At 42.1% G+C, this 17,982-nt stretch overlaps 1 protein-coding gene across 1 annotated transcript in view; it reads left to right on the plus strand.

The window, feature by feature from the left end:
- DNAH5 (dynein axonemal heavy chain 5) overlaps nucleotides 1-17,982 on the plus strand; it is a 5,174,212-nt gene that overhangs the window by 3,351,911 nt on the left and 1,804,319 nt on the right. The window contains exon 56 of the mRNA XM_078687662.1: nucleotides 6,767-6,998. Within this exon, the coding sequence (XP_078543788.1) occupies nucleotides 6,767-6,998 (232 nt within the window). The remainder of the gene's footprint in view (nucleotides 1-6,766; nucleotides 6,999-17,982) is intronic.

The following is a 17,982-nucleotide window of genomic DNA, read 5'->3' on the forward strand; positions in this document are numbered from 1 at the left end:
GGGATAACTGCTGCCCCCCTCTTCTGACTCCTTCCTTCTTGAGCACCCAAGTTACTACCAGCCGCAGAGGCCCTATCTCCAACATTAGGGTCGGTTGTTAACAAGTCTGCACAGTCTTGTACTAGTTCGTCAATCCGGTCCATTACACAAATGTCTCCCGCATGGGGCAGATGCTTTCTAGAAGGTTTGCACTTTGGTCTCTTAAGCTTGTTTTCCTCCCTTGGACACCACACAGACAACTTCACTGGTATCCTCTGTGGTTTTCCTTTTTCCCATATTTATAGTGCTTAGGACCAGCGAGCAGTTAAATGATGTTTAATGTACAATACCTTTAGATGCAAATACAAAGGGGGTGGCCCGGCCCTGCCTCCTCCTGCCCCGGACTGCCACAGACTGCCCCGCCCTTGTCCCAGGCTTAACCCGCGCGCGAACCCGCGACGCGGGGGCTCAGCGTACCTTTAAACGTTTCCTGGCGTGATGCGGTCTTGGGCGTCTTCCGCTTCCGCCACTGGGGCACCTGGGAGTTGGAGTCCTCCCTCCGAGCCGCGCCACGTTGTTGGAGACAGCGACGGCAGCGAGGGAAGACGTATGGGACCAGCTGTTGAGAGGCGGCGAGTAAAAGGGGTAGGTAGCCCCACCAAGTGTCCAGATGATTGCCTCTGCTCCCCCGCTCCACCGGGGCTCAGCGGACCTTTAAACGCCTCCTGGCGTGATGCTGTCATGGGCGTCTTCCGCTTCTGCCGCTGGGGCACCTGGGAGTTGGAGTCCTCCCTCCGAGCCGCGCCGCGTTGTTGGAGAATGCGGCGGCGGCGAGGGAAGACGTATGGGACCAACTGTTGAGAGGCGGCGAGTACAAGGGGTAGGTAGGCCCACCAAGTGTCCAGATGATTGCCTCTGCTCCCTCGCTCCACCGGGGCTCAGCGAACCTTTAAACGGCTCCTGGCGTGATGCGGTTGTGGGCGTCTTCCGCTTTCGCCGCTGAGGCACCTGGGAGTTGGAGTCCTCCCTCCGAGCTGCGCCGCGTTGTTGGAGACAGCGACGGCGGCGAGGGAAGACATATGTGACCAACTGTTGAGAGGTGGCGAGTACAAGGGGTAGGTAGCCCCACCAAGTGTCCAGATGATTGCCTCTGCTATATTCTAGTTAATTTTGCAAAGACCTTTATTTACTTCATTTGAGCTGGTAAGTGCAGACTCTTGCATAGTGGCAGCCTCATTCACTGTGACCAGGAGGGCTATTTGTACATCCAAGAGTGACAACTGCTCCTCACCTGCCCTCACTAAACACTATTTCGAGACAGAAACTGTAAATACTGGACTTTAGATAACAGCAGATCCGAATAACGCTCTGCTAGCACCGTCATCAATTCAACATGTTAAAGAGGTAGACAAGACAGAAAGGATGTTATAACTGACATTACAAGTGGAGTCATGTATCCCCCTCTTTAACGTCTGTGGCCCCGATGATGGTGGTAGCAGAGCCCCCTGGTCACAGCAAAAGAGGCTGCTACTGTCTGAAGCGCAATACTTAACTGGAACTGTGTTTGCTGGGGGGGACACCGGCACTCTTTCGGGGGACCCGGACTTATTTTTAATCATCAGACTTTGCCCAAGAGCAAGAGTGAGTAATAAAAGAAGCAATATGTAAAAGCAGGAAGAAGTCAAAGACAGCAAAATAGTGGAAAATGGAGAATACAGGGATGAAAAGTCCATCTGCAAGGATGGCAGGGACAGAAAGAATACATTGGTGGATGAAAAGCAGCATGAGGTGAAAAAAGTAAAGACAGCCTTAGTATTCAGCACCCTAGCTGTCAACATGTCTTTGTGGTATGTCCCCTGGCTGACAGTGTATGGGTCACTCGCTCGCCACGGTGCACTCCGACAAAGTTTACGCCTCACCACTTTTAAATCTCACCAGCCACCACTGCCTCACGCCAGAACCTTTTTGACTAATTCAATTTAATACGACAGACATGGCTGAGGGGGGGGGGGCAAGAGGAGATCCCCAGGGTCAAAACCCAAAGAGTCACGAGAAGGGGCGTCTAGAAAAACCAGAACAAACAGGACAATCTTATAATTGTAAACATAACAACAAGATTACTGACTACAACTGAAGAGTCAGTTTTGAGATTAGGTCTGACGTGTTGCCTGACGGAAGACTTCGAGTACACACAGACCTACATTGATTTATTCAAATATATCAGGAGAATAAAACTGTAAAAATTATTAAAGATGAGAAACCCGGGGCAATTACAAACAAGAGGCAACGCTGTACCTAACAACACTGATTTATAGACAGTAGGTGACCTGGACACCCTGGCAATTTTGTATGAGTTAAGACATGAAGGGGGCACACAGGATCTGATGGAGAGGGAAAATTTGGACAGGGCTGAAAATCTTGGGGTAGTACAGGTGGGTGCCCTGAGTCCATTCAAACCAACCTCAAGATTCTATCTTCAGACACCTGTAGATGCTATTGACATCTTCTCCGATAGTGTCAATAAAGATCTAGGATTGAGGTCACAAGGGAAGAAACAGAGGAAATGGAACCTCACATACAATCAAAGACAAGCAATACAAACTTTGAAGGAAGACATGTCAATTATAGTGAAACCATCAGGCAAGGGTGGTAATATAGTTTTGCAGACAAGAGAGAACTACTGTAAGACAACTGGAAGATAAAGACAACTATATTCTTGCAACTGAAATGGACTACATGTTAAGCATACAGACATTTTAGAAGAGAATTCAGAAATGGTTCTGCAAGGGCATTCTATTGAAAGAAGTTTTCCACTTCCTACAGAACAAGCACCTGAGGATCCCCACAGTTTACCACGTTCCGAAAATCCATAAGGACGCCACTAGTCCACCAGGTCAACCGATAGTTTCCTCAATAGGGGGCCTGACTGAAAACCTATCCAGATACATGGACCATTTTCTATTTCTCCTTGTGTTACAACTGTCATCGTAAACATGGGACACAAAGGATTTTCTGAGACAAATCCAGGGGATTGAATGGGAACCAGACTTTGTGATGATCACTCTTGACGTATCAAGCCTTTACACAAGCATCAGGCACACAGATGGACTGGAGGCAGTCAAATATTTTTTGAAATAACGGCCTCTGAAGTTTCTGGAACATAACAACATGCTGGTGAAATTTATAGCAATCTGCTTAAATAATAATATTTTTCTTTTCCAGGAACCGAGGTATAAACAGATACAAGGTACGGTGATGTGCATCTGCTTCGCACCTTGTTACCAGAACTTGTTAGTGGGCTGGTGAGATGTAGGTGGCCTGGGCCGATACGATGGGTGAATGGGTAGACAAAATTGTTTGTTGGAGGAGATATATTGATGACCTCTTCATATTTGGAGAGGATCAATGGAATCTGCTAATCATTATATCTCCGGCCTCAATATTAATAACTTGAACTGGAGATTGACTGGCGAATGGAGCACTGAACACGTAAACTTTCTGGATTTAAGGGTATTTGTGAGTTCAAATAGAAATAGGAAAACTACTGCAGGGAACTCTGTCCTGCACGGGCAGAGTATTCACCCAACGAATCTGATTCAGAGTATCACCTCTGGGAAACTCTTGCGAATCAAAAGAAATAGCTCGAGACAGGTGGATTACACGCAGGCAGCAGAAGAGAGTACAACACTTTAGAGTGAGAGGATATCAACATAAAACACTGAAAACAGCATAGAGAAAGGCTGAAGTAAAGGATAGGGGAGAACTCCTACAGAGTGAGTGCAGACAGAAGAAAGAGGAAACAACCAATAATTTCAGAATGATTACACACTACTCAAATGCAGCAAAAGAAATAGGAGCCTTTCTGCAGAAAAACTTAAAAATTATAAAGACAGAAGCAGTAATAGGGAAAGGCCTGTGGAAATGGCAGAAATTACCTTTAGCATATGCTGAAGCCATTTTGTTTGTGGCATCCATTTTAGTTAGCCATGTGTTAGCCATGTGCTTCTTCCGTCTTCACTGTTGTCTGCTTTTCTATTCTGCTTGAGTCATCAACTATAGTTAACTCTTTCAGTACTGAGCCAGAGCACTGCGCTTGCTCAGAAAGGCCTGCAGCTGCTAGATTGCACCTGTCTTAGACTGCAACTGTCAGGCTGCTTTAACTGATGTAAGCAGAAATGTCTCCCCTCCCACTTTGTTGACCAAGAAATATTTGTATGCCCATGTTAGTCAATACTATTCCTGTATATGCCTGTACTTCCTCTTTGAATCTCCATGCCTACTCAGCTGTAAACTGAGTGTATAAGGCCCATGGCCTCTGTATTCTATATACTACCTCCTACAGTGGCCTGAGGGTACTGTATTGACGTAGTCCCACTCATGAGAGGTTAATAAATCTATTATTTGATATTACAGTTTCCGTGCTAATCTCTTCTTTGTTGGTTTAAGAACCAGTGCACAGATAAGGGTGAACCCCTGCGCCTGTGAGCCCCTAAAAAGGTTCATTTCCTCAGACCTGCCACCTGATCCAGGTATAACATTCAGAAGATTGCAGTCTATAAAAGATCATTTAGTGGAGAACCATTTAATGGCAATTAAAAAACAATCAGGCTTACAAGATCTCTGCGGCTCCTTCCCATGTGGAAAGTGTAGGGCCTGCGCAAACAGCAAGAGAGTCACCTCATACAGTATAAAAGGCATTACCAAAGAGAGGAAGATAACGAAATTCATGACCTGCAGTACCACATATGTGGTGTATTACCTGGTCTGCCCATGCAACCTACGGACGTGGGCAGTACAATAAATCCAGTTGAAATGAGAATTTTGGAGCACCAAAGAGCTATTGCTAGCATTGATGCAAACTACCCAGTTATGCGTCTTTTTGCCAGTCACCACAACAGCAATAGGGCACTTCTGCAATAGTTCTGCCTTGACTATGTACCCAAAAACATCAGGGGGTGACAGAGAGAAACGATTAATGCGATTAGAATCATGTTTTATAATGGACCTACAACCGAAGTCTCCAGGATGCCTCAACAGTGGAGAGAAACTAGCTGTTCATCTATGAATTCAAACTGTATCAAGGGAGGAGCTTTCGTCAAGCAATAGGAAGGACGACACTTGGTAACAGAAATATTAATTTGAAGTAACATTTAGTCACAGGATCAATGCCCATCCAGTGCTTAATTAAGTAAAATTTGACATATTGACTTAGCAGTGAATAAGAAAAAAAGCATGTATTATTAGTGTAATCGGAGCAAGAAGGCCGAATATGAGATAGCCTTTATAAGGCAAAATGTGGTTATAAGGTGATTTACATATACATCCCCAGAATTTGGTTACTTAACCTGACGAGTGTGAAAGCCCATACGGGGCAGAATCGAGTTACAGGGTAACTAATATGTGTGTCACCATAATTAGGTTATCTAAACCCCGATAATGTGAATAACATTTGGTTTGTAATTAGGTCATCAGCACACATGGTAAATGCTGAAGGAATTAATTTTCACGCTTTAAAATTGCAAATATTGTAAATACTGATGGCCTTAATGGGTATGATATAATTGATTAAGAAAGACGTATGAATTAAATGTGAGCATGCTTATGATGAACTAATAAGCTGCCTCATACATCAAATATAGTTTTAACATGTTCCAAGATGACGCCTGCGTATAAGCCATTGACATTGCCTTTCTTTACTTTGCCTTTAAATAAATAAATAAAATAAATATATTTATATTTACACTCCTGTAGCTCCTTTCACTGATGTGGCGCTCTCTCAGCTGTATTTCAGAAATGGGTTTAAAACTATTCAATGATGTCAAAATATATACCAAAACAATAAATTGGGTATATAAATCTAGCTAAAAATATGTACTCACTGACACTGAAAATGTATGAAGTGTAAGTTTGAGAAAAGGTTAATTTTAAGCCTTTATGGTTTGTTTCAAAGGTTGTTTCTAATTTTGTTTTAATTTTTGTTTCAATGTAATTAATTATTACTGACTAAGCACTTGGTTAATTATCTCAAACTTGAGCACCATATCACTACAAATCCCAGAATGCTCCAACAAGCCACACAGGAAATGATGTATTAAGAAGTGTAAGCTTATAACATGTGACTGTTTGAAGGGGTGTTACCGGGAACAAGGTCTCGGTGGAGACCGAAACGCGTTGGTTTGTTTCGTCTCAGGAGTGATTGAAAATTAAAACAAGAAAAAGTTTTTGAAAACTAATGCCAGAGTGTGACCTACTTTCTTTCTTCGGGAAGTGTTGAAATATATATATATATATATATATATATATATATATATATATATATATATATATATATATATATATATATATATTCACTGAAAAGACCATAGGTTTCAGGTCTTATATAGTTAGGAATTAGCATTTAAAAAAACCTTTAAAATTCACTCAAAAAACTATAAGTTTTAGGGGTGTTATAGTTAGCTGGACATTTCACTAATACAAAACCATTGAAATTGCTCCTATATAGTTAGTTGTACTAACTATATTTCTCGCACCCGCAATCCACTGCTGATGATGTCACATATTACATCATTCATGACATGGTCAGTGACATCACTGATGACATCTCAAATGACATCACTGATGACATCACTGATGACATCATCCACGTGACAATCACATACACCTTTTCATACACTAGTAAAATCTTTCATCACTCTTTGTGCTGAGCGTGTTCTGATTCTTCGCATACATGTTAACGCTCATTTGGATTCCTTAAATTAATAAATATTTGTCTTGTGTTTCTTGATAGTGTCTGAGCATTTTCTGTCATCTTATGATGTTGACTGCACTCAGGAAACCAAGAAGGAAATTGTGCAGTGTATGGGCTCTTTCCAAGATGGCGTGGCTGAAAAATGTGTGGACTACTTCCAAAGATATCGGCGTGCCACACACGTAACACCCAAATCCTACCTCTCCTTCATTCAAGGATATAAAACTATATACAGGGAAAAACATGCAGAGGTGCTCACACTGGCAAACAGGTACTAGCAAGCATGAAGACATCAGTTTTTAAGAAAAGCATGGGATTATATGTTGATGTTCCCAAAATTGTTTTACCTATCTTGCTTTTTTGTCATTTTAAAGCACTTTCAAGTTATCTAGTTATATTTTTGCAGGAACCCTTAGTCTTGGTAACAGGTACTTTCTTGTCCTGTGCTTCTCTACGTCTCCTTTACTATGCAAGAGCAAAGACATCTACTTCGATAAGACTGATAACAGTTTACAAGCAATGCGCCAGATTCACAAAGATAGATGTAAATGTAAATCAAAAAGAGTACAAATATATTTATTATAGTTGTAGATTTCTAACTTTAGCAAGAAAGCAACACGAGGTATGTTTGGTAAGCTATAATGTTCGTCTTTTTCTAGCTGCAAGCCTGCCATTCTGTGCTTATGCCAGAGAGGTTTTCCACTGTGATATATATGCCAAATTTGTAGGTCTCGTCCTATTAATCGCGCAAGCGATAATAGGAAGGGAGTATAGAGGCTCATCCAAGCTCTGAAACCATCGTGGATTACGTCGGGTGCATGTGCACATGCACGCGCTTTTTACCATTTGCTCCCCGAGCCGCCTGCCTCCGAGACCTTCACTTCAAAGGGATCCGCTCCCCCGCCCTCTGCTTCACAATTTTCACGGCCGCAGGCCGTGTCTCGCATTTATCCTCCCCCCCTCCCCACAGCAATGCCAAGAGCTGGTTTTGTGTTGTTTGTCAACACAACGCCCGACGAGCTTCATGTTTTAACATCCTCTTATAACTTGTTGTAGAACGCTGTTTTTGCCAAGTTTGTTTAATGTGTGTATTAAACGAATTGCCCTTTGGTCCCTTAAACATAGTTGGACTCCGCGTTCCATAATATTGATTGTTGCTCTCTTAGAGGTTCTCTGTTCTCAATGACTGTTGATACATTACCGGAATGGAAGCAGTAAAATGATGGTTAAAGATTAACTAGTCATTTGAGGGCAGGCTGCCGTGATGGACTGGGTGCCCTATTGAGACTTAAACATCTTGCAGCACATATGTTGTTAAATTCTAATTTCCAGTGTCTTCCCGCACACCATGCCTCCACCCCTGAGTTGGTTTAAGGATTCATCTGCTGGTTAGTATGACAGACCCTGCCTATTCACGTTCTCAGGGTCACATTGCCGCTTCAGAGGCCCGAATCAAAAGTTAAGCGCCCCTTTAAATCGTGGCATTGTGGGACAGTCCATTCTGCGCATGCTTCTTGATGTCTTGTTGTTGATCTCTTTAGGGGACAAGCACTTTTTCAAAACTGCACATATTATGTAACACATTTTTGCTTATTTAGTCTTCCTCTTTCCATACCTATATTTTATTAATCTAGTATGTACAAGCTCAGAGAGTAGCCTCAGAATGGAAGTGAGATTTCACATTTCCTTTTATACAGCTTGGGGCTGCCAGACACTGGCTCGGATTTCGCCATTCACCTTGATATTTCAAACTGGACGAACAATGCTCTTGCTGGTTTCGAGCAGTGCTTAGCACAAGATGGTGCGTCGAATTCACCCTCCCCCATACAGAGAGCATTGGAGCTGCGATGGATGGAGATATCAGCAGTTTCTCTGCGTTCCCTTTGTTCAATAAAATGTTGTTTGCCAACTTCCTACGCGGCCTTTTTGTTTCAATTCCTCACCGACTGCTAGATGGCTTGATAAATCGGCGTGACAATGCCCTTTTTTGCTTGCACGTGTGCCTCAGCTGTTTCAGGGTCGCATGTAAACGCGAGCCGCGTCTCTTGGGGTTCTGGAAGTTTTGTGTGCTTTGTTAGTGATACTTTTTCCACGTCCAGTACTGACATTCCATTCCGTCTATTTGAGTATTCCATACTAATAGAGTGGAGAAGTGTGGCTCACTGGTTAGAAGAGGCAGACCTGGAAGCAGAGGTCAGCCCGGGACCAGGGTTCAATTCCCGGCTCGGCGGGGTCTTGAGTCCTAAAATGTCCATGGACTCGACAATTCTCGCTCCGGTGCCTACTCGATTCACGGGTTCACACTCTGCGACTCTGGGCAATAGCTTGCTTAATCTCCACAACGGCCCCTCGCGGCGGGATGCCTGGCTTTCACCTTGCGGATACCCTGCCGGGGTTATCTCACAGGTGAATACCAGGACGGGTTCCCTAAGCAAGCGCTTAGAAACCGCTCGGTGATTTGCGCTATATAAATTCCTGTACATTTACATTTACATTTACTAATAGCGCTGAAACTTAGACCCTGTTTACACTAGTTCAAGGCCGTGCACGTCGGCATGGCTCGCTGTATTCATCGGGAAGTAGACATTCCAAAAATCCGACAACTGCACGTGGTTTATTTTTCTTGGTATGTGAAGTTTTTGTAGCCAGTAAGCGTGCAATACATTCAGTTGTCTTTTTTTCTTGGTGGTTTCTCCGGGGTTTGTAGAGGAGCCCTGCTCATGCAGGGACACCTTCTCACTTAAAACCAAGCACCCTGCCCTCAGGACTGAAGAGCCTGCCATAGGGGTGACTTATTAGTTTTAAGTCAAGTAACCTCATATATAAGGAAACCTATATCTGTTGTAAGTGTTGCTATCACTAATGTACACAGCGTGCAATGGCAGGTCTGTAGTCATAATTTGAGTGGTCTCTCATGGGTGACATAATACAGCCTGCCGACCATAGGAGACCGCTGGTGTACCTGTGCCCTGGGTACCTCAGTACTATATACTAGGGACTTACATGGGAACACTAGTAGCCAATTGGGAAGGTACCAAAGTGCTTACCACTGTCAGATTTAGGGAGGAAGCACCATTACAGGGGTCCTAATTAGCAGGATCCCAATCAGAAAACAGAATAACACCAGCAAAAAATGGGGGTAACCATGAAAGCAGATTCTACACAAAGGTTTCCACCCAGTTTCATCTTAATGAACCTGTCATCCTGCACACTTTCTTTCCCAATCCAGCTACGCCAGCTGAGCAGACACTTCACACTTTATACATCAAATAATGCCTCAAGTTTTACCTGCAGAGAACTAAAGACATCTGCAAAATTGACCAACTACTGGTGGCTTATGGTCAGGGCAGTCATGTAGCACCAGCGACGAAACCAACCATAGCCAGATGGATTTCTGCTAAATTCAATTTTGTCTCATAAAGTATGGCAAGCCTTTGTTAAGAAAGGTCGAAGTCGCGTTCTTCAAGAGCAGTCTCCACATCTGTTGCACTCTTTGCTGGCATTCCACTGGATAAGATATGCTGTGCTCCAACGTTGAAGAACACCCACACGATCGCGGAGCCCGGAATAAGCGCAGCGCAGTGACACAGCTGAGGGTGGTCAGGCGGTGCTTCGACATTTGTTCCAATAAGCTGAGCCTCTTTAAATACAGGTGTTTGTTTAACTTGAAGTACATAGATAACTGATTGATTTTACTAGTTACTTGTACTAGTGACTGTTCACGCATCAATGTTTCATCTCAGTGTCATTCTTAATGATCTTTATGCTCACCTATGTTATGCATGTAGTTAGACATTTTATATACACATGGATGAAGAAACTGCGGGATCTATTTGTTTTTAAATCATGGGACACAATTCTGTTTGGCGAACAGTAATTATTGTTGCAGTGAAGAGAAAGGTGGTGCCCACACTGTAATAGTGGATGCACTCCGTGCCCATTGTGAAAGACATTATTCAACGCAAGTATAAGGCAGACAGTTGTATTGGAGCTGAAAAAACAGATTTGGGTTAAAGATACATCTCTAAGATATGTACTTACGGTGCATGGAACAACTATACTAAGGCGTTTAGACTCTGGTGTCCTTTCTCACTGCCCATGTTGTTAACATCAGCCAATAGGAATGAGGCAAGATATTTTTAGGAAGCTGTGACTGCGCTACAGGTGTGTCACCACCATTTGAAAAAGGCAAGGATGCCAAAACGCCTCATGCTGGTTTGGAAATAAATCTCATTCCTGCAGTCCCGCTGTGTTCTCCGTTCTGTGTCCTGGTGGGAGCAGTTATGTCTTTTGAAATATTTTTGTGCGGCCACTGAATTGGAGCCCTCGTCCTGAAATAGTTTGGCAGTTTTAGTAACTCTGGGTGTGAGGATTCGAGGTATCGAAGTACCTGCCGAACCGCCGGAAGCCATGCAGCGATTGCGTTCCTGCCGACACAAGTCAGATCATAACTGCATGATGAGTGCCAGTCAAAATACCAACACTCACAGGTATCTGCTATCTGGTGGGTAATATTCGGCTGGATGAAGGAACTGTGGGATCTATTTGTTTTTAAATCATGGGACACAATTCTGTTTGGCGAACAGTAATTATTGTTGCAGTGAAGAAAAAGGTGGTGCCCGCACTGTACTAGTGGATACAGTCAGTGCCCATTGTGAAATATATTATTCAACACAAGTATAACGCAGACAGCTGTATTGGAGCTGAAAATGTAGCTTTGGTTAAAGATACTATACTAACCTGTGTTGTATGTATCTGGTTACTTACTCCCTTGGTGTGAGAGTCTTGAATAGAATGCTTCGGTGCCTGGATGCTTGAGTATGTCAGTTGGAGTATGGGCTGAGCAGCATGAAGTCTGCTCCTGGTGGGGCTGCATCTCTACAGCTCAACTACCTGTAACTAAACTCAATAAATCTACATAAAACTACATCTAGGCTACGGACTTCATCACTACAGATTTTTGGCGACGATTCCTGAAACAAAACTACGCATGTTTTTAAAAAGGACTCTGAAACAAGAAATCTCTTAAGATAACCTACAGAAACTAAGAAGAAAACCTCCAGTCTGAAGTACAAGGCGTGTCAGCCCCACCAGTGTCCTTTTCACCAGACAGACCCTGCCTGCTTGTCCGTCTTTGAGCTAAAGGATTGCCTTGAGCATTTTCCCCTGCTCTTTGCCATTCTTCCTCACACTGCGTGACTCCAGCACAAGTGTGGAGCTCTCACAAGGAAATCCTGAAACAGCGACATGAGTCTTCATTCTACATTCCTGCTACTATGACAACTTGTGTGATCCTCAGCATGACAGCATGTGCGATCCTCAGCACTACACCAGTGTCTCTTACACCAGACTGCCCCAGCCTGCGTGTACTTCACTGGGGTAAAGGATTGGGAATGATTGTTGTCCACTGTGTTTTCATGTTTCTGGTAATCTGGATCTGGAAAAGTTTACAGAGAAAGTTTTGTTTGCTGCTAATTGGTGCAAGGCAATTGTTGTGTACTCTCTTGTGGGAAGGAGTAAAAGCGTGGCATCTTTATCAATCCATGATGTTTGTGGTTTTCAATACCATCAAAAGTACTATCGTAAGGCACCCCTCATTATACAGCTTTTGGCCAGTGCGTAGAGAAACGTTTAGTCTTAAAGCCACCCGGCTTACGGAATGCCAGCCTGTTTGGATTTGGTGATTTGTGTGGTCGGAGGTATTTTAGACAACTTGAGCAGATGGTAACTTTATTATTTATTTTTTCCTATCTAGCAAAATTATGTTGCTCCTGTGAAGCTGTTTAAACAGTTTTTTGATGTGGTTTAAATTACGAACTGTGCGAGCGGACCTTACCTGGTTTGTGTTCTCACGCAGTGCCGCAGTTTTCTTCAGTGATGTAATCAACTTTTGCTGCTGTGGGACACCCAGCTGCACAGACATGCCGTGAGCCATCCGGGCCAGCGTCGTCAACGTGCCACCATCTTTTTGCGGTGGTAGGCATGGATACTGCTGAAATATTCAATGTTTGTCATGTTTCCTAAGGAACGCTGGTGCATCCGCTATCCAGGATTTATTTTTAAAGCAGAACAGATGACAATTCGGCATGCAACATCATGGCACAAGTCAAGGAAGCATGTTCAACCAGCTCCTCTTGTTTTTTCTTCAAGAAGCTTTTCAAACTAATACAAGCGCGCTGCTACCTCTCATGTTTGGATAACTTACTGCAATAACTTTTCCAAGAAGATTGTGCCTTCTATGTACATTGACACACACATCATCCTTGGGGAAACAGAGCGTGTAATCTCTCCTACTGATCTATGGTGACACACACACACCGGTTGTATCTATTACATGTATATTGGGGTCTGGTGTGTTGTTATCTAGTTGACACACACACATGTTATTATAATGTTCTTGTCTCTGCAAATTTTGAAAGGTGCTTATGTTCATCTTCACTTGTCCACGATGTATGTCTTATTTTCTGACTCTTGCAAGTGTTTTTTTTTTTTTGGTCATGTTCTTTTAAAGCACTGTTTTAGGTTGTGCAGGTCCTCTGTCCTCATAGCTCTCGGTATGGGTTGTTCCCATAAAGTGCATGTTACATTAGGGGCAGTTAGTTGGGTTTTAGTCCCATGTTTTGTTTTACTCGCACTACTAACCTCCAAATAAGGTTTCTAATGGGTACAAGTCCCATGCTTTTGTAGTGAGTGTTAGTCCCATTTATGCTTTTCTATTGGGTACAAGTCCCATGTTTATGTAAGGGGTTTTAGTCCCATCTGCGCAGTTTGTAGTGGGTTTTAGTCCCATCTACGTGGTTCCAATTGGTACAAGTCTCATGTGTTACATTGTAGGGGGGTTTAGTCCATCTGCGCAGTTTGTAGTGGGTTTTAGTCCCATCTACCTGGTTCCAATGGGTACGAGTCCCATGTGTTACATTGTTCAGTGCACGTATCTAACCTTCACACAAAGGGTGCTTATGAGTACAAGTCCCATGTGTTTTTTGTGTTCTGTGCACGTAGCTAACGTCAACACAGGTTCTATTGGGTACGAGTCCCATGTGTTCAATTGTATGTTCACACTAACCTTCACATAGGGGTTCTAATGGGTTTTTAGTCCCATGTGTTTTATTGTTCTTTACACTTTTCTAACCTTCATTTAGAGGTTCTAATGTGTTTGAGTCTCATGTGTATCATTGTATGTGTGTATCTGTGCACGCTCGTTGGTTGTCTGCTCCTAGGTCTGTTTAGCTGTATGGTTAGTAGTCAACATTTCTTTCCCCTTAACCATTTGATGGGTGGGTAATTTATATATTATGTATATTTATCTTTGCATCTGCTCTACATTGTTTATTCTTAGTGAATGTACTTTTTGTACATCACATGTTTATTTTATCTGTATTTTCTTTCAATTTATTTTGTACTACAGTCTTTTTTTTTTTTTTTTTTTTTTTAATCCTCATTTGCCGTCTTGCCGCCCATAACTTCGTACTTATCCGCCACTGGGCTGTTATTGTCTATTAGACTGGTCTAGAGTTATGGGGCGTAGACAACACATATTTTTGGTTCTGGTCTCCTCTCAACTGTCCTTCTTGACCACCCGACCCAAGATGTGTATCCTCCACCATCTCTATCCCTCGTACTCGGATGATCCATATACCAGCTAGACAGGCACGGGCTTAATCATCGGACTTTTAACATAAATATAACTTTAACCAAAATTTAGCAGGAAGGGTATCCAAAACCCTCTATTTCTTTTAGAGCGATCTAACATATCAAGCTTAGCCATGTATCTCATGGCTAAGATCCAGTCCAATAAAGTAGGACTGAGTGGTGAGACCCATAATTTACATATCTCTCGGCGTGCTAATAACATAGCATAAAAAATAAGTCTAACATTGTTACCCAAAACTCTATTTTGTAAATCATATCTCCCGGTAATAATTAATTCAGGGCTTACCTCAATGGGTTGGTTCAATGCTTTGGAAAGGGAGTTACTCACTTCAATCCAGAATTGTTTGATATTCGGACACGATACAAAAATGTGTAAGTCATCGACATTTGGAGCTTTACATTTTGGACATTCGACTATTCCTCCATCCTTAAATTTAGAGAGCCTGTACGGGGACCAGTATGCCCTGTGAATGGTAAATAAAACATTTCGCCTTAGGTTTGCAGGTTTAACAATTCTATATAGCATGCTCATAGTTACTTGCCATTGGTCTTCTGTCGCGATCCTTGGCAAGCTTTTCTTCCACAGGGTCTCTGGTAAATCAAATGTTCCATCCTCCATTTCCAATATTCGCCAGTACCAGCAAGCAACTTCCTTCTTAAAAACCATTGACTCCAACTTTAGTTCAAAATCATTTTCCCGTCCAATCCCTGATTCTGACTGATTTGCCCAACTTTAGATCTGTAAGTACTTGTATTTTGAAAAAACTGGGCCCCACTTTTGCTGGCAAGAACTCCAAGAAATTAAATTTCCGTCTAGAAATAAATCTTTCCATCTTTGCAGGTCGGGCTCCTTTATCAAATTTAAAGCTAAAGCGTCTCTTGTCCAGGAAGGAGCTCCCGGCGATTCCCATATCGGAGCCATATAACTTAGATAGGGGATCTTAAATACTTTTCTTATTTTATACCAAATCTCGGCCAGATCCCTCAGAGTCTTGAGTTTCACCTTTTTAAAAAACTTGGGGTCTCCAAACTTATATAAGTATCCAAACTCGTGATAACCTGATATCTTCAGCATTATCCCAAAAAGTCTGCCGATCTGAGATTGAACAAGGGTACCCAATAGCATCCTGCAATTTTTTAAACAAAAAGCCCATGCATATACTTGTAAATCTGGAGCCGCCAACCCTCCTTTATTTACCCTTCTTCTTATTTTTTTCCATGAAATTCGAGAGGATTTTGACGCCCAAATAAATGAAGTTATCATACTTTGTATTTTCGCCAACCATTCCTTTTTAAAACACAACGGAATAGTCTCAAACAAAAAAGTAATTTTTGGTATAATCACCATCTTTACAAGGTTAGATCTCCCATATATTGACAAAGGTATGTTTATCCAGCCTTTTAGCGTATCACCAACCTCTTTTTTCACTCTGTCAAAATTAGTTTTAGCCAAGTCCTCAATCTTCTGTGTAATCCTGACACCAAGATATCTCATTTCTGCTGTAGTTTTTACCCCTCTCGTGTTAAGATTCCAGGTCATTATCTCGGTCTTTTCTTGATTCAACTGGTAACCAGAAATCCTACCAAAGTCTTTTGTTGTGTTTACTAAGTTTTCCAAAGATCTAACTAAATTAGTAGAATAAACAATAATATCATCCGCATATAAACCTAATTTCTTTGCCCAACCCATCACAGCAAAAGGAGGTATCTCTTCTGAGGCTCTAATTTTACAAGCGAGAGGCTCTATATATATATTAAAAAGTAAAGGTGATAAGGGACATCCTTGCCGGGTGCCCCGCATTACCCTAATAGGAAGCGTAAGAGTTCCATTTATAAGTACTCGCGAAGTCGGAGCACAATATAATGAAAAGATGGATTGCGTAAATTTGTCTCCTAAATTAAGATATTGCAGGAGAGTTTTTAATTATACAAAATTAACTCGATCAAAGGCCTTGGCAGCGTCTAATGCTATCACTGCCAAGGGATATTCATATTTAGAGGCTAAATCTATCAAACCTATCAAAGAGTAGGTAAGGTTTTTTAAGTACCTACTCTTAATGAAACCCCTTTGATCTTCATGTATCAATTTATGGATTATTTTCCCAAGCCTATCAGCCAAAATTTTAGAAAAGAATTTATAATCACAATTTAAAAGTGAAATCGGCCTATAGGCATCCATGTTTTTGGGAGATTTCCCTGGTTTAAGTATTAAAACAATATTTGCCTCATTCCAAGAGCTTGGAATTTTCACTTCACCCCTAAAAATTCTATTATACAAGTGGCACAGAGTGGGGACCAACGTATTTCCTAGGGCTTTATACACTTCTGCGGGTAGACCGTCTGGTCCAGGGGCTTTCCCTCTTTTGCTATCCTTAATCACTTTCATCAGCTCTTCTTGAGTGATTTCCTTATTAAGCTCAAGCATATCCTCATCTGACAGTGGTTTTATTAGAGGTAGCCAGGTCTCAATCTCATTTTTATCTGGACAAAGGTCTTCTATATAAACATTCGTAAAGTATTCCTGAAATGCTTCTACAATCTGTTTGTTTTCTGTTATAGTTTGATCTATGCCCGGTTTCTTGATCTCTTTAATATGATTACGTACGACATCTTTCTTGGCCTTCCACGCTAGTAACTTGCCACATCCCTCTCCATATGAAAAATGTGCCAACCGACTAGCTTCCCATCTCTCTTTAACTCGTTGTGTAAGTATTGCAGTAAGTTGAACCTTTAAGTCTAAAAGATTTTTCTCCCATGGGCCATCTGAAGTAGTCACATCCTGGGGGATTCGATTAATTTCGCACTCTCGAATCTCTTTTTCTAACTTTGAGACCTGACTATAGTACAGTCTTCGTTTCTTTGCCCCTTGAGCTCCCATTCTGCCTCTCATGAACGCTTTACACGCTTCCCATACTATATCTTCCTTAGCTGAGCCCACATTTACTTCTAGAAAGACTTGTATCTCTTCTTTAAGAGTTTCTAGGACCTCTGCATCAGCTAAAATTGTCCGATCTAGTCTCCAAACTGAAATGATTTCTTCTGCTTCCAACCTCAAATTTAGACTCACACCAGAATGATCTGACAAATGCGCCCCTATGTGATCTACACCTATAACTCTCTCTTTCAGTCTATTGTCAATCAGAAAAAAATCTATCAGTGAGCTGTGTTTATACTTTTTATTGTAGAAAGTAAACCCCAACTGTTGTGTAAATTTAAATCTCCAAATATCACAGAGTCCTAGTTGCCCCATCATTGACTTAACCTTGGCCGTCATTTTACTATTCATTATTGCTCTGGCATTGCCTGCTCTATCCAGCTTACCGTCTAATACTGTATTAAAATCCCCTGCCATAATGATTTTACCTGGGAAATCCAATAACTCGAATTCAACTTTCTCTAAAACTGTGGGATCATCTATATTCGGACCATAATAGCCTACAACTGTCAGCACTTCACTCGACAGTCGTAGTCTACAGATCACCCATCTTCCTCTACCATCTACTACACTATTTTCGACTACTATATCAGATCCTTTTCTAATCAAAATAGCTACTCCCTTTGTAACCAAGTCTTGGGATGTAAAAATAGCATTTGCAATCCAT

The sequence above is a fragment of the Lissotriton helveticus genome, chromosome 4_1 (assembly GCF_964261635.1).
Source record: "Lissotriton helveticus chromosome 4_1, aLisHel1.1, whole genome shotgun sequence".
NCBI lineage: Eukaryota > Metazoa > Chordata > Amphibia > Caudata > Salamandridae > Lissotriton > Lissotriton helveticus.